Source organism: Ursus maritimus, unplaced genomic scaffold, assembly GCF_017311325.1.
Source record: "Ursus maritimus isolate PB19 unplaced genomic scaffold, ASM1731132v1 scaffold_4, whole genome shotgun sequence".
NCBI classification, from domain to species: domain Eukaryota; kingdom Metazoa; phylum Chordata; class Mammalia; order Carnivora; family Ursidae; genus Ursus; species Ursus maritimus.
In genome coordinates this window covers 27,479,167-27,503,669 of record NW_024426552.1, presented here as the reverse complement: position 1 = coordinate 27,503,669, position 24,503 = coordinate 27,479,167, and the positions used below count along the sequence as shown (strand labels likewise).

The window sequence follows — 24,503 nt, the reverse complement described above, 5'->3', positions numbered from 1 at the left end:
TTCTTTTGTGATAAATAGATGTTATAAGTTAGGCCATTATAATTCCTTTGTTTCTTTTACCACTTTAAAGATTTTCTTAATTGCTTTGAGGATTACAATGCCTTAAATTTTTAAAAATCTCATTCTAATTAATAGAAATTTAATTCAAATAGTATATAAAAATTTATTCCATTTAGCTCTGTTATCTCTCACTTTTTGTGCTATTATACAAGTTATATTTTTACAAATTATAAGGCAGTCAACAGCTTTATAATTATTATTTTATGTAATTGTCTTTTAAATCAAGTAGTAGAAAAAAGTTACAAAATATATTTATAATGTTTTTATATTAATTTATCCAGTTATTTTTGCCAGTGATCTTTATTTCTTCTTCCACATTTTAGTTATTATTTAGTGCCTCTCATAGCCTGAGAAAGTCCCATTAGTATTACCTACAGAGCAGATCTGCTAGCAATATGTTCTTTCAGTTTATGACTACTGAGAATATCTTCATTTCTCCTTTTTTGCAGGATAGTTTTGATGAACATATAATTCTTGAGAGTATTGGTTATTTTTCTTTCAGTACCCTGACCATGTCATCCTACTGCCTTCTGGAATCCATGGTTTTTGATGAGGAAGTACTTGTTCATCTTTGAGGAAACTTTGTATGTTATGAGATACTTTTATTTTTGCTATTTTCATGATTATCTCTTTTCCTCGTCTTTGACAACTTTATTCCAATTTGTTTAGGTATGAATCTCTTTGAATTTATCCTACTTGGATTTTATGTATCTTCTTGGGTGTGCATCTTAATTTTTTTTTTTAATTAAATTGGGAAGTTTCTGGCCATTGTTTCTTCAACTAGTCTTTTTACCTATTCACTCTCTTTTCTTCTTCTGTAATATCCATGATGTATATATTTGTGTGCTTGTTGGTATCACACAAGTTTTTGAGGCTCTGTTAATTTTACTTCATTAACTTTCTTTCTGTTCTTCAGCTTGGATAATCTAAAGTGATCTATCTTCAAATTCTGCTATTTCAAATCTGCTGTTAAATCCATTTAATTAATTTTTTCATTTTAGTTTTTATACTTTTCAACTCCAGAATTTTTATTTATTTTTTTCTTCTTCTTTTTAAATTTTATTTTAGAGAGAGACAGTGAGAGCACATGGGGGGAGGGGCAGAGGGAGAAAAAGAGGGAGAGGGAGAGAATCTCAAGCAGACTCCCTGTTGAGCATGGAGCCTGCCTGATATCATGACCTGAGCCAAAACCAAGAGTTGACTGCTTACCCAAGAGTCAGACACTCAACTGACTGAGCTACCCAGGTACCCCTGGTTCTGTTTTTAGACAAGTTTTTCTCTTTATTGATATTCTCTATTTGGTAACATACAATTCTTACATTTTCCTTTAATTCTTTGGACATGGTTTTATTTAGTTCTTTGAACATATTTATACGAGGTTTTTTTTTTTTTAATGTTTTGAGTAGTAAGTCCAATATCTGAGCTCTTCTTAACTGATTTTTTTTTTCCATTATATGGTCTTCTGTAACTTCCTGTTTCCTTGCATGTGTTATAATTTTGTTTTGTTTTTTCGCCTTGAAAACTAGATCTTTCCAATTCTGGAAATCAGCTCCCTCCTCCCCATCCCACATTCCTTGGAGTTTTGGTGTTGGTGTTTGGTGTGCTATTTTGTTGTTACGGATGTTTACTTATTGGATTTCCTGAATGAATTCTGTAGAGTCTGAATTCTTTTCTTTGTATATACCACTCAGCATCTTTTCGCAGTTAGTTTCATGGTCAGCTAATTTACTGGACAGAGATTTCCTTGAATGCATTGAACCAATAAATCTCCCTGACTTTGTTGAGAGGTTCGTGTATGTTTGGGAGGAATATTTCAATACTCCAATAGACCATTTAAAACACTACTTTAGCCATCACTTCTTGCTTGTGCAGAGACTCAAAGTCATCTCCGGGTGGGAGATTAGAGCCTTCTCAATTTCTTTCCTGAGCATGTGCACATTCTGGCACATGCTGCATATGGCCTTTTAGATTTCAAGGAATATGCTGGATATATTCAACATCCCACATAAAAATTTCATTCCCTGGCTTTTCCTTTACAATATTTTAGTAAATTTCTTACTTAACCCAACTGGTATTGCTACCTCAGGCAGCTGCATTGTTAACAATTGATATTTTCTTTTGATAAATGCCTTAGGGCCATGCCTGTTCACACTGCGTGAGCTGAGTCAGGTTTGATTCAGTGGTCACTTAGTTTAAATAAAAATAAGTCCTGGGAATGGAGATACCAGACAAGTAAATAGTGACAATTCTGTAGGGATGGAATTTTGGGGGTAACTTCAAACCTATTCTATTCCTTCCACTGGCCCCTAGGCTGCTGGTTTTCACAGCTAACGTAATTGTGTAGCTTTTGGTTTGAAGGTTACCACAGGGATTGGATGGTTGGGGTTGGGTATAAGACAAGTTGAAGTGCTATAAAACTTTGTCTTTACCAAGGTTCAACTATTTTTCTTGAATAAATGCTCCCCATAGTTTTGCAAACCTTTGATTAATTTTTCAGAGTTCTGAAAAGAATTCTTTTGGCCATTTTTGCTAGTATTCTCATTGCTTTTATGGAGGAGTAGATGTATGGAGGTCTTTTCTCTGCCATTCAGAAATATTTTCTTAAGAGAATTAAAAAATTTCCTTATGGATGGTTTCTAAAATTCAGGCAAAGTTGAAACCCACTGATTCTTAGGGAGAGGTTCAAGGGCCAGGTTTTAGAAAACAAAAGCATTTAAGATCAGGAAGAGAGCACGGGGCTTATGAATGAGTCACATAAGGACTGGGTCAGAGATGGATGGGGCTTATAAAAAACAAAAGAAAAAAGAGTTTTAGGAAGAGAATAGTCAAAAGCCATTGTATGCTGCTTACATAGTTGAGAAAATGGGTTAAAAACTGCTGATTTGAATGATTTACTAAGAGGTCACTGTGATCTTTGTTAGAGCAATTGTAGTGGAATGGCGAGGCAGAATCTTAATTAACTGCAGCATGTTGTGACATAAATGGGAGGTAAAAAAAAAAAAAGAAAACCAGTTTAGGCTGAAGAAACTGGGCTATGAACAAAAGGAAAGATAATATAGGCCAGTTAGTTGGAATAGAATGTGGAGTCAAAGAAGTTGCTTTGTCCCAGGGATCATTTTAACTGCTTTACTCGTTATTCACAAACTTTTCTTTTGGTCTCTATCCTAGACCATAGGGCCATCACTAGTGGCTTGTATTTTGGGATAAGAAAGGTGACTTTTCTTCTATTGTATGGGAAAGAAATGTGATCCTAGACAGATAAATTGTACCTTTACACAGATTCTCAATGAAACTATATGACTGTGACTTTGTGAGGGGTAGTGGACTGGAACATATGTAAAGTCTGAGAAAACTGAGATGAAATCCCAACTCCATCACTTTACTGGTGCTAGCTGCATGACCTTAACAAAATTACATGGCTCCTTCAGTCTCAATTCTCTCATATGGATAGTAGTACTAATCTTTCAAGATTGTTATGTAGATTAATTTAGATAATACCTAGGTTTTATAATAAAGAAGAGCATGCTATATGAGGATGGAAAAGTTAGCCATTCAATCTCAGTTTTCTCACCATAATATGGAAGTGTTGTGTTATATAATCTCCATGCTGCCTTCCCGCTCTAACCAAATGGGCCTCCAATATCTTTTCATCGGTACTATTCTTCATGTACTTTGTGGACTAGATAGATATTTGGAATTGGTTGATGACTTTCACCATTCTGTGTAAGATAGTTTCCATTAGAAAAGACATTTAGAATTCCAAGGGATTGACTTACAAATAAATTTGAAGGATAGCTTTGCTGAGCTGGGGTGTACTTTTAAATAGATGAGCTCATCCCAGGACATATAATAGAGAGCACTCAGCAAGGCATATTTTAGATCCTTTAGAAATGAGCCTTGAGGAGATTTACATCTGGCATGATATCAGATCCCAAAGATATCATATCTGTGTTTTCGGAGCCCCTGGATTGTTCGTTCTACTTGAAATATTTGTGTTTGTGGAAGTTCGTAACTGCTAGTTTTGGGTCATTGAGGAGACTTTAAAGCAATAACCCACATGAAGAAGAGAGGCAGGCTTGAAACCAACCAGATAGTGTTCAGGGAAAGAAGTAAAGAGGTGAAGCAAGAATGAGTCAATGGATTTAAGAGGATTGGTGAGACCAACAGAGCATGATGAGACCAGGATTAGATAAGGGACTCAGAGACACAGGAAAAGGAGGAACTGAAGGCCAATTGAGGCAGAACTGGGTTATAACAGGAAGAACAAAACAAAAATGATTTGCCTCCTCAGAGACTGATTTCTTTTCCAACCAATGCTCTCATCTTGTTTTGTTGAGTTCATTGATGTACTTTGGTAGAATTTTGTTTGGATAGATATGGTGTGAAGGATAACCTCTCATTTCAGGCAAGAATTGAAAACTTGCTCATTTTCTATTAGCAGAATTAGTGCTTTAAAAATTAAGAAAATATGCTCTGTGATTTCAAAGGTGAAATGACTATGAAATAAGAATACTGAAAAACAGTACCATATTTTTTGTGATTTTATTACTTTATTCTCCTTCCATGAAACTTAATATGCAGTGTTTTAACTACGGTTTCTTTCTGAATTGTGAAAGAATTTCTACTTTGATTCTTTCTTCTCCCTCTGCTTATTCTTCCCAACTGATGGTGACATAATTTTATTTTTAAAATTAAAGATGGTTGGCAAATTTTCCTTTGGGAGTATCCCAATTTCACACTGCTTTTTGAGATAACTAGATTTGTCAAAGGTGGCCTAGGAACCCCCCATCCATATTGTCTACTTTACTGGAGGTTTCATATCCATTCAAGAAACTTTGCTCACAGGGCACCTGGGTGGCTGTTAGTTAAGTGTCTGCCTTTGGCTCAGGTCATGATGTCAGGGCCTTGAGATTAAGCCCTGCGTGGGGCTCCAAGCTCAGTGGGGAGTCTGCTTCTCCTTCTCCTTCTGCCCCTCCCCCTCACTCATGCTCTCTCTCTCAAATAAATAAATTATTATTATTTTTTAAGATTTTATTTATTTATTTGACACAGAGAGAGAGACAGCCAGCGAGAGAGGGAACACAAGCAGGGGGAGTGGGAGAGGGAGAAGCAGGCTCCCAGTGGAGGAGCCTGATGTGGGGCTCGGTCCCAGAACCCTGGGATCACGCCCTGAGCCAAAGGCAGACGCTTAACTGAGCCACCCAGGCGCCCCCAAATAAATAAATTCTTAAAAAAAACAAAAACAAAAACAAACTTTGCTCACATATAACTTTTGGCAGGAGAGGATGACTGGCAAGTCATTGGATGGCCTCATGTGAGCGGACTCTTTGGATGGGACTGTTGATAAGCAGGGGCTTTGTAGGCAGCTAGGCATCACTGCAGCCCTAGAGATCTTCCTTGGCAACCTGCAAACGAAACTAACATTATGGAAGATTTCTCCAAAGACAGACATTTTAAATTAGCCAAATTACTTTAACAGGGCACATCTCGGGAAGATTTAAGGCAGAGCTGGTTGCTGTGCCAGCCAAGAGGGCTGCTCTGCCAGTCGAAAGGCAAGCACACCCTTCCCTGCCAACTTGGAACGAGATGGTTCTTGCAGTGACAGCGGATCTACCATGCATGTTTGATTTAAGGCCCTCTATTACCATACCTTTGTAATTATCATGCGATGATGATGGGTCCTGGGAAAAGTATCCGTCTTAACTGTGGAGATCCAGGAGCCTAATCGAAATGTAGTGCAGAGAATCTATCTTTCTTCTTGATGTTTCACCTCTTTTCAAACAATTGTTATCTGTTTGAGTAAAACTGTAGCACAACTCTTTGCCAACAATTGTGATTTATTTTCACTTTGCTAATCAAAATGTGTTTCGTAAGGTTCTGATGGTGTTCAAGACATCTTAGAGGAGGTATGACTTTTCTTTAAGTTGACCGGCATAGATTTCATATTTTACATGCAGTTGTGGGAAAGATTTGTAAAGCCTCCTTTGGCTTATAAATTCTCTTATTCTGGGTTAGCATTCTCATGGATTCTCATGGATTTTTATCAGGATTCTACAAGACAGACATTATATTGCTGATATTTTCTATTTTGTTGTTACTTTGGGTCAATGATATCTAGACTAGTGATTCTACTTTTTTCCTAGTTAGGGATAATATGTTACCGTATAACATATGTATGTGTACCACCGAGCTCAGAGGGTTTGTATGGGTGAGAGAAGTTACTTTGTCTTGATAAGACATAACTTCAGTCAGCAATATTATGTTAAATATTCAGCTTTGCCCAGTGCCCTGTGTTCCACGCATGGTGAAGCAGCTTGGTATGAAGGAAAGAGACCTGCGTTTAATTCCAGAAGATCTCATTGAAAATTTGAACTCTTCTTATTTGTGAATAGGTGTGACTGTGGATATATCTCTATTCCTCTAGGCCTCAAATCTTTTCTACAATATTGTGGCATTGAATAGACCCTTTCCAGGTCCCCTCCATGTCTGACATCTATGATCACATGAAGACAAGAGTTCCTCTTAAGGAATTAACTGTTAGCGTGCAAGTATTTACTGTATAATTTCATAACAAGTTATTTATGACACTCAAGTGACGAATATATCCTTTCTTCCTCGATGTCACCCCTACCTGTCTTGTATTATTGCAGATAGTGGAAATTTGGGGAATTTGAAATACAAGAAGGCTATATCAGCATCATTCCCACATTCATGGATTCAGGGTTAGAATGGGAATGGCTCTTTTGGTGTGGGGAATATTATAACCACTGAGACACTTATGTCCAATAGACTCATTTAGTCTTTAATATATGCCTCCTTTATAGTATTGTATTATATATATAAATCCTGACTTCCCAGCGAAATGATAAGTCCCTGAAGATCTGAGAGTTCTAAGTATCAGTTCTTAATATCCCTAGCAACTATCACTTAACATTTAGCCCCACAACTAATTACTTAATATGTTATATGACATGATTTTTTTGTGTGTGTATAGAAAAGGGCTTATGGAAAAATTATATAGGCTAAAGATTTCCTTTTTTTTTTTTTTAATATTTTATTTATTTATTCGACAGAGAGAGAGACAGACAGCCAGCAAGATAGAGACAGCCAGAGGGAACACAAGCAGGGGGAGTGGGAGAGGAAGAAGCAGGCTCCCAGTGGAGGAGCCTTATGTGGGGCTCAATCCCAGGACTCCGGGATCATACCCTGAGCCGAAGGCAGACGCTTAACGACTGAGCCACCCAGGCGCCCCTAAAGATTTACTTTTAATCAAGGAAATGTAAACACTTTTCCCCAAAACTCAATGAAAAAGGAATGTCGAAATGAATAATTTGGTCTACTATGGGAAACTGAAATTCACTAGGAGTGATTAGTGGTTATTTGGTTTTTAATTGACAATACCTCTCATAAATCATATTATATTGTATACAAATAAGTAGTTGCTACTTCAAAAATAGCTTACCTAGTATATGATTATATACTAGGTATCTGTCTGGTTCCACCACCCCCCCCCCCCAAATATAAATTGAGGACCAGAATGTCTCAGTTTAGAAGGCAAATATCCCAATCTCACAGCATTTAGGTATGTCTTTCCTTTTTTTTTTTTTTTTTTAAAGATTTTATTTATTTATTCAACAGAGATAGAGACAGCCAGCGAGAGAGGGAACACAAGCAGGGGGAGTGGGAGAGGAAGAAGCAGGCTCATAGCGGAGGAGCCTGATGTGGGGCTCGATCCCATAACGCCGGGATCACACCCCGAGCCGAAGGCAGACGCTTAACCATTGTGCCACCCAGGCGCCCCAGGGATGTCTTTCCTTTTTGAACTCTACAGCTATCACTTTGTCCTGTTGGTTTGGCGGTGTGATGCATCCTTTCTTACAGGAAGGTGCTGCTATAATAGTCTTTGATATTTGTCCTGCCTCCACAGCTAGATTGCAAACTCGTTGAGAGAAAACACCATGTATCTCATGATCCTATATTCCAAGTGTCTAACAGAGCTTTCCTTATCTAAAAAATGTTCAATTAATATTTGCTGGAATCCTAGGGTAGGGCAAGACACCTATTGCCATTGCAAGCTCACAACAGAATCAACAAACGTTAGTCTACTTATTGAACTACCTAATTCATGAAACAACCTTAATGCAGAAATAGTTGTTTTTCTATTATAGAATTTAGCTACTCTAAATTTTTGTTATTCTATTTCCCTTATGTCAAAAGATATATTTAGATCTTTTGTGTACCACCATAGAGTTTAGTCTGGGATCTTTTGCAGGCATTGGGTATTTCAAAACTTAAAATGCCTTTAATTCATCTAAAATAACAATTTATTGGATAATTGAGGTTTTTTTAATCAACATGTAGTACACATTAAAATTTGAGGCAGCTTTCTAATTATTGAAAAAAGTTAGTAGATTCTTGTTAATAGAAATTTATGTGCTGATTCCTATCTCAGCAATGCGCTGTAAAGAATCCTTGAATTTACGTATTTTGCCTAGGTTTTGAAGAATTTGTTTAGAGGAAAACTATGCTAGACCTCTTAAAGAATAGTAAATAAAACATTTATAAAGGCAGTAGAAAAGGGACACTCTAGGAAAATCTATATAAATCAGAGTCCCTAGAGTCCTTTTTATGATTCAGGATAAGAAAGTAATTTCTCTCATTAAACTCCCTTGCTGTGAATATGATAGTTCAACATTTCATAAATATTTAATGAATTATTCTTTCCTACAACTTATGAGTGTTTGGACAATTGAAAGAATTGTTTGAAATATGAGTATATGTCGGCTGTGTGGGGAAATGGGTGATTATAAATGCTTGACGCTGTGTGTCTTGAAAAAATTGGGGAAAAATAGTTTCTAAGTTTTAGAGAGGGCAGGAAGGATGTTTGGTAAGATTCCTTATGGTATAAAATTGAAAGTGCCTGTGAGTGCTTCTTTATTCTTAATTCTTAAAGTATCATTATTATTATTATAGATTTATTTATTTATTTATTTATTTAGAGGGAAAGGGAGAGCAGGAGGGCGTGTGACCCTGGGGGAGGGGCAAAGGGGGGGAGAGAATCTGAAGCAGACTTCCCACTGAACGCGGAGCTGGACCCGGGCTTGATCAGGAGTCGGAAGCTTAACTGACAGAGCCACCCAGGTGCTTCTTAAAATATTTTTATTAAACATAATATCACTAATACGAACAATGGACCCAACAGAGATAAAATGTTGCAGAAATCATGCTACGTGCCTCACTTGTTTAAGCTTGTTTAAGCTACAACTGTGCAACATAGGCATGGACATTTCTTTTACACTGGAACAAACTAGGACTTAAATGCTTAAGAACTTGAAGCGAAGAAGTGCTGAAACTAAGTCTGATTCCCATTCCAAAAATCCACGCTCTTACATTGCATCATGTTGATTTCCTGTGTTGAGGAAAAGTTATTTTTCCTTTTACTATCTAAAATATAGGTAGTTCTTTGCACAGTGTTTCTGGCACTGTCTCACACAGGAGCTTCCAATAACTGCCAGTCACATGGTGACAATTATGCTTGATTAAGCAGATCCAGTAAGTACTTGATCGACTTTTTCCCATAAATGCTGACATTCTGCAGCCAAAGGGAAAAGAACACTTGCCATTACTCTAAGCACTCTGGCCATCTCCCCTTGTCCCTCCCAGCAACACCCGCTGAGTTTCCTAAGAACAGTGTTCCCAGATGCCTACTTAGACTCAGCCCAGATTCCAGAGTTTCTATCAAATACTTTTTTGGATAATCTGAATTTTTGAGGTCTGTAAGTCCTATAAGCTGACAGGTGACGATTTGTGAGATTTGCAGGGATGTTTGGCAAAGTGTCGTTGTTGCTATTGGTTACTCTAGCCATGATAATTCACTGCTATAGATTTTCTATAGATTTCTTTTCTTTAGAATTTTCCAGGATCCTCTAAAAATACATAGGAAAAAGTGCTTTGAAATTTATAAATTCAAAAAAAAAAAAGAAAGAAAATCATAGGTTCACATTATTATGACAATGTAAACAACTCCTTGAGAGAATACCATAGCTATTGACTAGCACAATGATTTATAGTCCACTGAAAAGATGACTTTAGTCATGTTTCTCAAAAGGCTTATCAGAATCGCTCAATGAGTTAGGTACCGCTCTGGGTCCTATGCTCCCTGCCTCAGACTATCATTCTATCAAACATCGAGTATTAGGGTAATACAAGTGACTTAAGACAATAAAGTGTAATTTTGTGTGGCACTCTAATGTGGATCAAGCAGCATTCCTGAATGGCTCTCCTCCAAAAATGATCAGGGATTCAGGCTCTTCCCATCGTGGGCTCCATAGTTCAGTGTTCATTGTTTCCAGCTGCAGATAAGCACAGGTGGGGAAGCACAAGACAGAGTAAGGAACACCTAGTAAGGTGAGAACATGAACTTCAAAGGAAATTTTATGGGCCAGGTCCTAACTTTGGCTGGAATTGGTCACATAGACCCACCCGAATGCAAGAGGGCTGATAACATACGCAGGAGGCTAATAGACACAGTTCAGTGAACATGTAACATTTTTTTCTGGTTCATAGGTTATGTTAAGTCTGTATAAAGCAGAGAAAAGCAAAATCAAGTAAGCTTGAAAATTTTTGATCATAATAGAATTTTAATGGGTGCCCAACAATGCCTTTATAATTAATATAGGCCTGTACAAAGAATATATGACCATAATGTGACTTTTAGGCAGGTTATTTTCATTTTCATAATCTATAGTATAGTCCTTGGGACAACCCAAATGGAAGCAATTGATAAGGGATACATGAAACCAGGGCCTATTTTATGGGCATACAGCCTGTCTTGTTGCACAGGGCTCTGCTCTCACAAAGGCTCCATAGTTGTGTTAATGCTCTGCTATCTATGTCTTAAGTGTCTTAAGAAATTTGAACATGGGGCTCTGCATTTCATTTTGCACTAGACCATTACTCTAAGCTCTCTGGACATCCCCTATTATGTAGCTTGTCCCACCTGAAACTCATGCCTTATCAGAGACTAACACTGATACAATGTTAAACAATGATAACAATGATAAAGATTCAATCTTTAAGATACAGTTAATGCTGATTAACTTTTTAAAGAAGACAAGTTAGAATAGCAAAGCCGTGTGTGTGTGTGTGTGTGTGTGTGTGTGTGTGTGTGTGCGCGCGCGCATGTGTGTGTGCGCGTGGGTGCAGGCATGTGAATATATGCCCATGCAGGAATGTCTTTTTTTAGGGAAGAGTTTATTGGGAGCAATTTGTTTTAATTGATATTCATTGAGCATCATCCCATTGCTTATTGTTAGCTACTCATGTGAAGAGTTGGTTGATGTCTATAGCACAAACATTTGTTTCAGATAAATGGGCGTTTCAGTTGGATAAGTTTTAATTAAGCAACCTTTATTGTACAAATAGTTGTTTTTGGAAACCAGGAGAAAACTACTCTAATTTGCTAATTCTGTTATCCGGAATCTGAAGATGTTGAATCTTGTCTACTATAACATTGAATACAATTTTGGCTATAAATGTCCCAGATAAGGAATAAGAAAATTTTCCAGTGTATTATTCAATTTTTTTTCTCTATTGCAAATACCAGGACACAATCAACCTCTTCTCAAACTCATAGAATCATCTGGTTCTAAAATGAATGATTTATTTTTACATCCTGCTTCCACACCACTTGGTTAGATCACTACTTTAGCATATCACATTTCATAGGAATTTATTTATTTACACATTTGCCAAAGCAGCACACTGAACTCTTAACTCCTTGAGAATAGGTGCTATTGCCGTTCACCTTGCTATTTCCAGAGCCTGGTGTAGTTTCCAGGTACCTAGAACACATTCAGTAAATATTTGATGAAGGAATGAAGGAATGAATAAGTCATGGTAAAAAATGTCATTTTTCTTTCAGCAAAACAAATATTTCCAAGTCTCAAAAGGAAGCTTCTACTCTTAATGAGGCCAAAATCAGGGTGTTTTTGTTTTACAAGAATGTTTTAAACTTGCATTATCCTTTAGCCCGTAACAGCTATGTTCCAGGAGGGGATGAAAAAAAGCATACTCTTTTTAAGTGAAATTGTAAAACATCTGAAAGATAAAAATAGTATGTATTTGACTGTCATATTTACAAATTCATTATTTTATTGGAAGAGCTTTTTTTTCTGTAAAAAAAGGAGTTGCTTGAATACATTCACACAACACATGTATAAGTAAAGAACAATATACTTAGGTTTCAACAGATATATATGTTAATATTCTTTTGTATTAAACTGGTTGTTAATAATATTTTTCCCGTGGCCTGCTAATAGTGGCCATGAAGAGGGGTCACTATCCTTTTGTTTAAGGCTGGGATTGTTTTACTTACTGTATGAGCCTCCTGTGACTGCCGTAACAAATTATCACCAGCTTGGTGGCTTCAAACAACAGAATTTTATTTTCTGCTCGTTCTGGAAGTCAGAAGTCCAGAATTAGTTATCACTGGACCAAAATTGAAAGCATGTCTGCGGGGCCACACTTCTTCTAGAGGCTGTAGAAGAAAAGCCATTCCTTGCTTCTTGTAGTTTCTGAAAGCTGTCAGCATTCCTCAGTTTATGGCCACATCACTCTAATCATCAAAGCCGGCATCTTCAGATCTCTCTGCTCTTTCTTCACCTTGCCTTCCCTTCATTATGAAAGAAATCTCTTTCTCTCTGTTATAAGGACACTTGTAATTATATTTAGGGGCCATCAAGATAATCCAGGAGAATCTCCCTATGTCAAGATCCTTAACTCAATCACATCTGCAAAGACCCTCTTCCCCAATACGGTAACATTTATGAGGTTCTGCTGGACTAGGATCTTCTCTCTTTGGTGGGGGGCAATTATTCAGCCTGCTACATTATTAACACAACAGTGGAATTCTAGATGATGTGTAATAGTATATTTTTCTCTGTGCTCATTGACACAGGAACGAGGGTGCCATATAAGTGAGTGTTGGACAACTATAAGCTAAATAATGCTATAGAGGAAATGCTGCCTAGAGAAGCAGGCTTTGGCAAGTAGGTCTCAGAGAGGGAGCTCATAACTTCATGATAATACTTCACATAAATTAAAGTAATGTTAATTGTCTCTCCCAAAGCAAGGCCATTAAGCAGTTTATTGCTCCTACCTTAAGAATTTATTTTGGTATTTTTTGTGGTCCTACCTTTTCAATGGTATTTCACTTTTTACCCAGAGGGGATATAAACACCTCCATGAGGGTCCTTTCTGGTATATTTCATCTCTAAGGATAACAAGAGGAGGAAACAAAGGACTGAATAGGCCCTGATAAGCTCTGCAGCAATCAAAAACAGGCTCCGGAAAGAGATGAGTAGGTGGGGCTTCGTTCTGAAACACAGTTCCCAACAAGTGGAAAGAGTAAGTGTGTCTACACTCCCTGGTTATGAACACCTGAGCTGTCAGTGACCTCGTCACTGAACAGGAAAAATTTTGTTTCATTTTTTCCACTGCGTCGAGGTAAGACATTTGAACCATAAAAGATGTTTCATTTCTTTGACACATTTTTATTCATCTCCTACTATGTACCCGCTATTAGGTATAAAGCCAGGGCTAATACAATTGCTTTCTTTGTCCCTCTGTCAGTGGCTTTCCATGTAATGTTCAAGTTTCTCAAAACTTTGCAAAGTCCTCTGCCTGGTCATTTACAAGTGATCCAAGGTCAAAAAAGGACAGCTTAGTTGGAAAGGGGAAAAAAAAAAAACAAGGGGGGAAAAAAACCAAGAACGCTAAGAAGTTACATAAATGTCCTCTAGCACATTCCCTGTTCTGAGGGCTAATGGACTGTAGCAATTCATCAGTCATTCTCATAGTCTTTTAACTTCTGTCAGAAAGCCTACTAAATGCTAACATCTTAAATGTTTAATATTCTAAAACATATTTTCATTAATCATGCAAATTATCTGGGCATCCATATTTTACAATAACCTCTTTTGAGATTAAGAGGCATAAGGCTTTGTGTATGAGAGACTCATGTTAGTGAGTGATATTGTAGGTGAAATGTAACTTAGAATTAAAGAATTTTAGCAACAAAAAGTTGCTAGTAGAATTACAGTATCTATGTGCCATCACATTTATAAAAAAAAACCCCAAATGCTATTAATGCCAGGTATTTCTGATTAGGTAGCAAGCAGCTAAAATATGCACTTGCTTCATTCTGTTTTATTACATAGTTGATGGATGGATATTAATGTTGGTAGATGGTATATTGTCCTAACAGAAATGACCCTATGTTTCATAGCAAAGTAGACTGCGAGCTTGGTTATGAGTAAAGGATAGGACATGTGTTCCACGCAGTTAGGTTGACTCCAAGTGCACCATGAACACGTCCATTTGTATGCTGTCAGTCACCCCTATTCCAGGGATTCTTAGCTGCTTGGAAGAAGGAGAAATATGTGTGTGGGCCCCGTGAAACAGATGGATAAGGAATTGAAAGGGGTAAAGGGCATGCGTTTTGGGAGTGTTAGTGGAAATGCTTTACCCTAAAGCTATTGGTCAGTAAGGGTGGAGGCTACTAGTGAAATAGAAATGACCTGAGACCATGTAAGTATAGGTATGCTGGAGTCACGGAGCAGTGCTCATTAGACTCAAGAACATGACCTAAGTAACTGAAAGTCATGAGCGATGGTGGATCAGTGCACTTGTCTGGCTACCAACAGGAAGTAGATGGCACAATCCAATTAGGATAATTCAAGGAAGGCTTATTTATAAAGGGACTAATTGCAAAGATATGGGCAGGTGGAGGGTAAGGGAATCGTTAAAGGCCGTGCAGTGGTGAGCTAACAGACACAGAGCTGTTGTTAAGTCTGAGCCTTTGGAGATGAGAGAAAGGAACAATTACCAGAATCTGAAGGAAAGAGATTCATGTGAAGAATGACATTTTTAGGTAACTAGTGACCTTTGATTAAGGGAGACGGGCAACACAAGTTGATGTCATGGAGCAAATAAATATCCTGACCTCATTCCTCTCTTTCCCTCCAGTCCCTTTTTTTTTTTTTCCTCCCTTCCAGTCTCCTGATGGGGCTTCCCATTTTTTGAGCCCAACAGGAACCTGAGGGCACATCAAGGATGTAACGCACATAGGCGAGCCTGTCTAAGTGGACATCAGGGCTTCACACGTGGCGAGTGGCTCTCGAAGGAGATGTGCAGGGTCAGAAACATCTAATTTTGGTATAAATACCACTTCTTTGGTTACATGACCAAAATTCATAGCCACACTTAGAATGATTTTCTTACGTTCCTTCGTTGTTGTTACTGTAGTTTTTTTTACTTATTTCTTAAATTTTCCGTCATGGTTACCTTCTTTCGCAATATCTCCTGCTGCTGTTTCCATTAACAAATTTCTAGTAGCAATGCTGCTTACCCAGTACGCACACATGACCAGCTTACCCTCTGAGGAATCGGATATTTAAAAGAATATATATAGCTAAATGCTATGCAGACAGTTCATTATTCCCTCTCTACAGCTTTTTTTAGTATAGCAGCGTGAACTGTAATGTCTGCAGTCTGTGTTGCTAAAGGGACAGTGAAGTCTTCACTATTGTTCGTGGTCTGCCTTCTAATCATATTTCTCTCGTAAAATATTTAACCATTATTTCCTGAATCATGGGTTCTAAGATGCAATAAAAAAATCTAAAGGGAAATATATTTGTTGCTATATGGAAGGACAGATTTTTTTTCCCCCAGAGCATTTTCAATGATGGCTGCAGAAATGAATGAGTGAAGGTTTCAAGAATGAAATAGTTGCAGAAAACCCACTTACTTTTGTACATAAGTCCATGCAGCAGCCCTCTGGGTACAAGTACTTATGTATCTCCTTTTGTTGAGTTCTCTATTTTTTTATGAATATGCACATCGGGGAAAAAACTTCCATCTGCTCCCTCTTAGCTGATTATATCACATTCTGGAGCTGCACATCATTATGGAGCTTCAGAGAAACATGATCATTTACATCACATATGGATATAAAGAAGAGAAGGAGTTGATGAATTGCAAACAAGTATAATTTATATGGACAAAGTGTGCCAAAGTGCTTTTCACCCTATTTTACTCTGCAAATGGAATGATTCCTGCCCATTCACTTGGCGTGGTGCCCAAAAACTCGGAGAGGAAAACGATCCCGTTAGCCTTCTGCATCAGGATTCCACTCCTTCCCTATGAGGGAACAGCGCTCTGCATTTCAGGCCCACCAGGGACCCCAGAAGGTCAAAGGAGATCTCTGAACACACTAATGCCATTTTAAAGATTTTTCCATCATGGCTTCTTAATTTATAATATACATCACGCAGACACACTAATACTCAGACTTGGTAATTCAAATGTGAGAAGTTTGCATGATGAAGAAAGAAAGGGAAGGTAAGGAAAAGCTTGTCTTTTTCTCTGCGCTGTGATTTTCCCGTGGCAGATCATTTGCCCAAATGCCCATAAACTTTTTAAATATGTAAAAATCTACATTTAGGGTGTCTTTCTAAGGGCTTCTGGGTGGGCTACAGCACAATCAGCTGTGACTCTATATTGTAAAGACCAGGGAGGGCCCAAGGTGCAGTCTAAGGAAAAAAAACCCAAATCTTTTATTTATTTTATTTCATTCATTAATATAGGCAGTTATTTATATATTCAGTCATTCAGTCTTCAAAAAGGATTATTCCTATTATGTGCCAAGAGTGAGGAATCAAAGCTAATTGCAACATAGCCTCTTTCTAAACTGTCAGAACTCGACAAAGAAATATTCTGTTAGGACAAAATGGTCATTTATCTGTGAAGTTCCGTTAAATCAGCTGATTCTCACTGCTGCTGGACAACACAGTTGTCCTAGCTCTCAGACAATCTGTGTCTGAAGAATTTCCAATCACTATAAGCCCATGCCCCTTATGGTGGCGTGTGTAATGCTTTCATTTTATGTTCAGGTATCAGTTTTATGCACACTGCATGCACCGGGCTGAGTGTTTTGCATACATTATCTCATTTAACCAGCACAGAAATATGAAATGTTAGTATTATAGTTATTTATATTTCACAGGGGAAAAAAAAAGCTTAAGAGGGTAAGTGACTTACCCAAAGTCACATAGTCCTCAAACCATGACCTCTAGGTCAACACTGGGTGTGATCAGATGAATTCAACAGGACAGGGGGTAGCCTAAAGTAAGGGTTACTTCTTTCTTATTTCTGTAGCCAGAAAACCTGGTCGAATTTAGAAACTGCTGTTCTTTTACCTATATTTAGTTCCTATTCATTTTTCTCTCAACCTTTACATAATTCTAGCATGACTTCCCACTTTATGAAGGAGTACTTGAAGTGTGCTTCCTGATTAGTTATACAGTTTTCTTTGTTGGTGTGGGGGGGATGGAAGCGTGTGCATGTGTGGTGTGACAGAGTATCTAAAATTTCTTCATATTATTTTTCTCAGAACTTAGCTTGTAACGGAAGTTTCTCAACATGAAATGTCATCATGTCATCAATTTGGCCTCACTCAGGAAGTTGCAAGGCGCTTGACTAACCTCAGTGAATTGGATGTTGTCTAAAACCTGATAATCTTTAGCTGACTATCATTTTAGAAGTTTTGAGAGTTATTTAACTATCTTGGAAATTTAATTGATAAGAAAAGCTTCTGATAAAAAATTTCAGAGTGAAAATATATTAGTACTTATATCAGCAATAGAATTGAGGGGGCAGAATTTAAATGATCTCATTTTTGTTCTTACCAAAAAAGTATTATGAAGATTATATCCATTTATCTAGACTAAAATTTCTCTAACCATGCATACTTTCACCACATGAATTTGTAAATATAGGATATTCCTGGGATCAGAACAATCATGGCATCCCAGAAGAGTTTTATAACCTCTCTGTACTGAAAGACTCAGCTTATTCCAGTGAGAGCCTATGGCAAGATTCTGATGAAGATTATATGATCCAAACGGCCTTTACTGGCATAGTCTTGGGCAGCATATACGTTCCATGTCTCAAAATTGTTGAGTGAATAAATAAATGATTGAAATCAGGTCTCTTCACCACATTTCAACCTGGAAACACGAAGCCATCTGGTAACCATTAAAATGTCAACTTTCTAACCACCATCACATCCACTCTTGAAAGGTTCAGACTCATGTCTGTGTCCTAGCCAAAAGCAGCAGCAGGTCTAAGTCTTTCTACTACCTTACAACCTTGCGTGAACTATGTCTTGCCTTTTTACTTCTCTTTATCCAGCTTCCATGGTTGAGAGAAAAACCCAAGGAAAGTGAGCAGCAGGATCCCACAGGTAAAATGAGGGCAGTAGGACTCCTTTAGTGTGATATCTACTTTTGCTACAGGTGTCCTTTTCAGTGCTGTGTTATGTGATGGGGCCGTCCTTCTGGCAACTTGAATCTCATGGTGTCTCCACTCCACCCTCCTTCTCTCTTTGTAGGAACCCAGTTTCTTCCTCTTCTTCAGTCTCCTCAAGGCCTTTGCAGCTTCTACTCAAAAGCATTTCCCTAAATTCTTGCCTGGGTACCAGATCTTCATTTTGAAGGACTAGAAGTTGTGGCTGAGAAAGCTTCGCCAGTGGTTTCCACCATTTTACAATCAAGCAGTTCCTTATATGCTTCCTAACCTACCACTTCATGGTATCTTTGCAAAGAAGCTGTACTCTCTAGAACTCCCTGAGGCAGCAGGTTGACTAAAGTTTAAAAATTATGGTCAGCAGCTGTGCTGTGTCCAAGGAAGTCCTAGAATAATCTATTTAGAATTGTAGACATAGTCAGCAGCAGGGCCATGATGGAGGCAGCATGTTGGAAATTTGAAATTGAAACACTATTTCCTGCTGTGGAGAGGGAAGAATAGGAGTAGGCATGTGATTTACTCCTGACCTGGGCACTGCATATGGGATTAAATCTCATGGATCTGGAAAAATATACTAGAAATTGACAGTGTAATACTGTCTCCCAGCATTTAAAATAACACTTTGTATTTCCTGATTTTTCTTAAGGTGTTGTGTTTTGTTAAAGAACTTTTAGATTACTTTGGAAGGTATTTACCTATAGACAAAGTTACACTGATTTAAATATAAGTATGGGATGTGTTATTTGATATTAATTATTATATTCATTGCACTCCAGCAAATGATTCCTAAATGCCCACTCTGTACCTGGTATAATACCAGGCACCAGAGATTAAAAAGGCTAAACAAAATAACCTCTGTCACAAGGAGATCATGGTCTTGTGGAAAGGTAAGTGCTCTCAAATAGATAAAGTATAATATGATAAATGCTATAACCAACAGAGATACAAGTTGCTATGGAAACCCAGAGGAGAACACCAAAGGAAATCATGGAAGGCTTCACAGAGTAAGTGACTTTTGTCATGAGTCTTAAGACAGAAAACAAAGGGAGAATCTTGGATATAGAAAATAGCAGGAGCCACTCCAGGAAAATAAATAGCATTAGAAAAGTCAGAAAGAAAATAGTGAATTTGCAGAATTGCAAGTAGATTGTTATGGCTGGAGAGTATAGAATGAGAGGTGGGAGAGGAAAGATATGACTCATAGGATAGGTAAAAAATGATTGAGAAGAACCTTATATAGCCTGGGAGAAAGTTTAAATATTATACTAAAGATAGGAGCTATAAAAAAAATTTCAAGCTGGAAGTACATGATTTGATTTACATGTTAGATGTTTCTCGAGGCTGTATGGAGGATGGATTAAATGGTAGGGCACTGGTAGAATAGGGGTCAGTTGGAAAGCTATTGCACTATTTCGTACATGAGCTCATGAGATACCAAAGCAAGACAGCAACCATGGGAATGGATAGGAAGCCACGAATGGCAAAGCACTTCTAGAGGTAGGACTCGATTACATATCAAATCCATATGAGAAGGGTATATGTGAGATGAAGTGAAAAATGATTTTCTGCTTTGGGTAACTGGTTGGGTATTGATGTCATTAAAGAGAGGGCTTTGTTTGGAATTAAAAAAAAGGAGAGACAAATTTGTAGAGAAAAATCAAAGATTTGGTATGTCGATCTGAAGCTTCTAGAGTCCTATGGGCTGAACTGGACCCCTTTCCCCACAAATTTGTATGTTGAAGCACTAACCCCCCAATGTATGGTATTTGTAGATGGTGTTTTGGGGAGATAATTAGGTTTAAATGAGGTTGTGAGGGTGGGGCCTTCATGATTGGATCAGTGCCCTTCTAAGAAAAAACACCAGGAAGCTTGCTATTTCTGATGTGTGAGGACACAGTGGGAAGGCAGCTATCTGTGAGCCAGGAAGAACTCTCATTAGAATCCAACCATGTTGCAACCTGATCTTGAACTTTTGGCCTTCAGAATTCTAAGAAAATAAATTTCTGTTGTTTAAGCCACCCAGTCTACAGTATTTTATTATGGAAGCCCGAGCTAATACATTGAAGTATTCAGGAAGTTGGATAACACAGATCTGGGGTTCAGGAGACAGACTGAGGTGAGGTAATTCATTTGGGAATCATAAATCACCAGACTATAAAACTGTCTGGTAAGAGATATTTTGTCTAGAGGTCTAGTATAAAACTACTTTTAAGTACCACTAGTCAGAAAATAGCAAATGCACATAGTTCTTTTTGTTATTAAAATTAGGGTATTTCACAGTTAAAAATATTTACAATTAAAGATGAAACATCTGTGCAATTATTAAAATTCGTTTTACTAAATGAGGATCAACAAGATCTTGTTATCTATATTTTTATACCAGATAACTGTGAAGAAATTAACAAAAAACAATTATTAAAACTCCACTGTGGATCAGGATAAAGTGTGTCCAGTATTAACTCACACTTCCCCACTAAGTATAAAATGAGTGTGAGTGTTGCTTGGGCAGCTGGTTAAACAGACGCGCCCCATTAGTATTTGTTGAATAACAGGCCCAAATGCAAAACCGACAGGTATGAAAAAAGGAGGTTTTCCTCCTGAAGAATTTATCATTTCACACTTAGAGCTGAATAAAGCTTATGTCACACATATCAAAGACTTACATTATACTTATTCTAACACAGGCAAGTGAAATATTAACATGTAGCATTTAAAATAATAAATATACATACTATTGACAATAATTGGGAATGTTAGAGACATAAACTTTTACGTAAAATCATTCATTTTAACTTGAGGTTGTATCGGCAAATACTTTCTTTCTCTATTTGATCTTTTAGCGCAAGTAGAGTTAAAATGGAACGCATCCGTAGATATAAAGTTGAGAATGTGTGTTCAGTCACTTGGCTCTGTGATAGTAATCTTCTGTACCATGTCAGAAAGATTTTCAGACTCCAGATCTTCTTTGCCATTATCTGAATTTTCTGATGAGATGTAACAACCAGAGTCCCTTGGGCAGTCATCTAACTGTGACTTATTTAAGGAGATGTCTGAGCTTAAGGATAGGGGCACAGATTCATTTTCTTGCTCTTGAATAGCTGTAAATGGAAAAGAGGGCAGCAGTTAGGAGAAGCCAAGACAAGTTTTATTCATGTACTCATTCGTCTTTGAGCTATTTTAGCTATACCAACCTTGACTTTATTACATTTGAAACTTCCGTGAGTAAACAATATATTTGTTTATTATAAAAGAGATATTTGCACTCAAATATTCAAGCCCTGCTTTCCTAGAAGACAAAGTTTGCCCTTTTTTTTTTTTTTTGCTCACTTGCAGTTTCATGGAATTCATTTGAACTGCTTGCATAAGCGAAGATCAATATGGACTCTCATTTTACATTAATGATAAGTTGCCAGAGAAAGCAGATTGTATCCACAGTTTGACTGATGCCTTGTCCAAATACTCCTTAAAGTAACATTAGAAAAAGTCGTTTGTAGTTTAAATGTAGAATCCAACTCAATAGTGATCTTTGTGGACAGTTCTAGAATCATGGTAATGTGGAGTAATGAATAAAATATCACTCTGGGCAACAACATATAGTAGGACTTCAAGTACTTGGAATTTAACTAATAAAACTAAAAGTCTTCAGAATTTTCTTATGTTTGCACTCACCAGAAAAATCAACACAGAAACCAAGTTGCTTTGAGATAGTAAAACACCCCATTTCCATTGACTCTGCCTTATTTAGTTTGTCTTCTACATCTTTGTAGTTCTGAAGAACAATTTTTTATATTCAGATTGGTAACTCTGTGTTATCAAAGCAGTATTCTAGATTCAACAGACATTTTCTTTGAAAAAAATTAACACTAATGATGTAACAAAAGATATTTTGAAGAGCCTAAGCAGCACTATGAAGTTTCACTCTTCTCAAGAAGCCTTTAGCATCCGTGTCCTCTTGGTCAAGGTAGAGTTTCTTTCCTTGCCTTCCCCGACACCAGTCAACGTGTGCTTCTCTGCACCAGGAGATGGGTTCCTCAGGGAGGAGATGTATCTTAGGCCACCACTCGTTAGTTCTACCAGCGTGTCTAGTTCTCTCCCCTTCTAATCTCAGAGCTTCTCCACTCTAGACATTTGAATAACTCCACTTTGGAAGAACCAAATGCATACCTTCCAGGGTGGAGCAAGACCTCTGCCTTGGGCTATGCACTTCATCCTATTCTGGCCACAGGAATAAATCCCAACTCCAAAATCCTGGAAGAAGGAAATGTAATTTTCCTCCATAGACTTTCTAAAAGTCAAATGCTAAGTAATTCATCTTTAGGAAATCTACCCTTTCTCTTGTCTACAGATACCTTGCTGTTATAAATGCATTTCCTAAGCTTCAGATAACTTGCCAACATTATGTACTGTGTATCCAATTGTTATCAACATCCTTTACGACAGAGAATTGAGCCGTGGTGCCCTAAGCCCCCTTGTATGTAATGAATTCACTTCTCCTCAGTGTATCTAGAATGGTACTCTTTCATGTACCATCCACAGAACTGAGAAAAGAGTCACATTAGTTTTTGTATTCTGTGGTTTAGATGAGGAACACAGGTTGAGAAAGGTTGGGAAAAAAATGATAAAGATCATTTGAGTCTACTCATCTTCCAAATGAATCATAACAGTTCTTTTAACCTTTTCCTCAAAGCTTGAATTTGCAACAGTAGGACCATGTTTATGCCATTCTTCTGAATCTTCTCCATGTCTGCACAACTTTTTTTTTTTTTAACTGTGGACTCAAGTATCAGATATTTAAGTCCGTTGATGGTATAACTAGTTCTAGGTATCAGGAGCTTTAATTTTAATATGCATCTAATGTGACTATTTAGAAGTTTTAGCCACCATGAAGCATTTTCTCTTTAAACCTTTTAAGTTAAGCCTTTAAGGTTAGGGTGAAACTTCCTAATATTCATTAGTGTTTGTGAATATCAGTCATTCAGTTTTGTTTCCAAAGCCTTCTGTTATGAAAAGACAGCACGGAAATGGGACCTCATTCTCTGAAAGGAAGCTTTCTCCCCTGCCTCTGCTTTTCTGTCTTCTTGCCACTGAAGTGGAAGAACCAGCTCTGTGTTTCATTATCCAAGTGTTTCTGGAAAAGGCCAGAGAAATTAGTCCTTTTGTAATGCTTCCTGCTACATCAGCAGTGATGCACCATATTTGGAGTGCGATCCTAGGCCATATTTCCCCAGATTATATTTGGGCCTATCACCTCAACACCAAATTAAAAGAACTGAGTTATTTCCCTTCAGACCGACATTTTAAACAGGACTTAGCATAATAAAAATTGCTCCCAATACCATGTTCTATTTAGGTTGATTACTGATTGTAGGACTCTCTTCAAGATATAAGACTTGGGCTTAAAGAACTCTGATTTCCAAAATTAGTTCTTTTTCTTTCAAAAAATAAGTACTTAGCTTGTTATTTCGTCTTCAGAAGCCTCTATCCATTCCCCTCAAAGGGTAACAAAGTAAACAAACAATAAATGAAAATCTGACTTTAACAGAGAATATGTCATTTTAAAATATTGGTAATAAAATGTATTTGTTTTTATTTTCACCTGAGAAATGCTATATCATCTTCTCTGAATTCTAGGAATTGTTTGTTTTAAATACAGATTATTTATTATAGGAACCTTTTATCTGCAATTTTTGTGGAAAAAGGAAATAGTTTCTCAGTATGAAAGTTATGCAGCACAGTAATTTACAGAACAGCAGTAATTTGCTAAATGATTTCCTAGTGAAATGAAAACATGACTATGCCTCCTCAAATGCTTCCCACCAGGCTTGCGATAATTTCAGGCAGGTGATCAGCTGGAGCCCCCCAACTGTAACTATAAAAAGAAAAGGCAGGCTATTACGTTATATTATGGAAATGAAAGCTATATAGCATTCAGTTTTTGTGTTTGGAGAGTCAGGGTTTTCCTTTCCTTGTTTTTGTTTTTTTTTTCCATCCTGACACTAATGACTTTGGAATTGGCACAAACCTAGGTCTTGTACTATGGATACTTTTTCCAGCAGAGGGGATGAATTCCTGCTAAT

At 37.4% G+C, this 24,503-nt stretch overlaps 1 protein-coding gene and 1 long non-coding RNA gene across 2 annotated transcripts in view; one reads left to right on the top strand and one right to left on the bottom strand.

Annotated features, from left to right (window-relative positions):
- The window catches only part of LOC121100397, a 47,160-nt gene that overhangs the window by 9,384 nt on the left and 13,273 nt on the right, over nt 1-24,503 (top strand). The gene's annotated exons all lie outside the window — the stretch shown is intronic.
- Nucleotides 20,445-24,503, bottom strand: part of SAMSN1 (SAM domain, SH3 domain and nuclear localization signals 1) — a gene marked incomplete in the record, with an annotated part of 260,035 nt that continues 255,976 nt past the window's right edge. Inside the window, 1 exon segment of the mRNA XM_040621094.1 lies at nt 20,445-21,524. Within this exon segment, the coding sequence (XP_040477028.1) occupies nt 21,322-21,524 (203 nt within the window).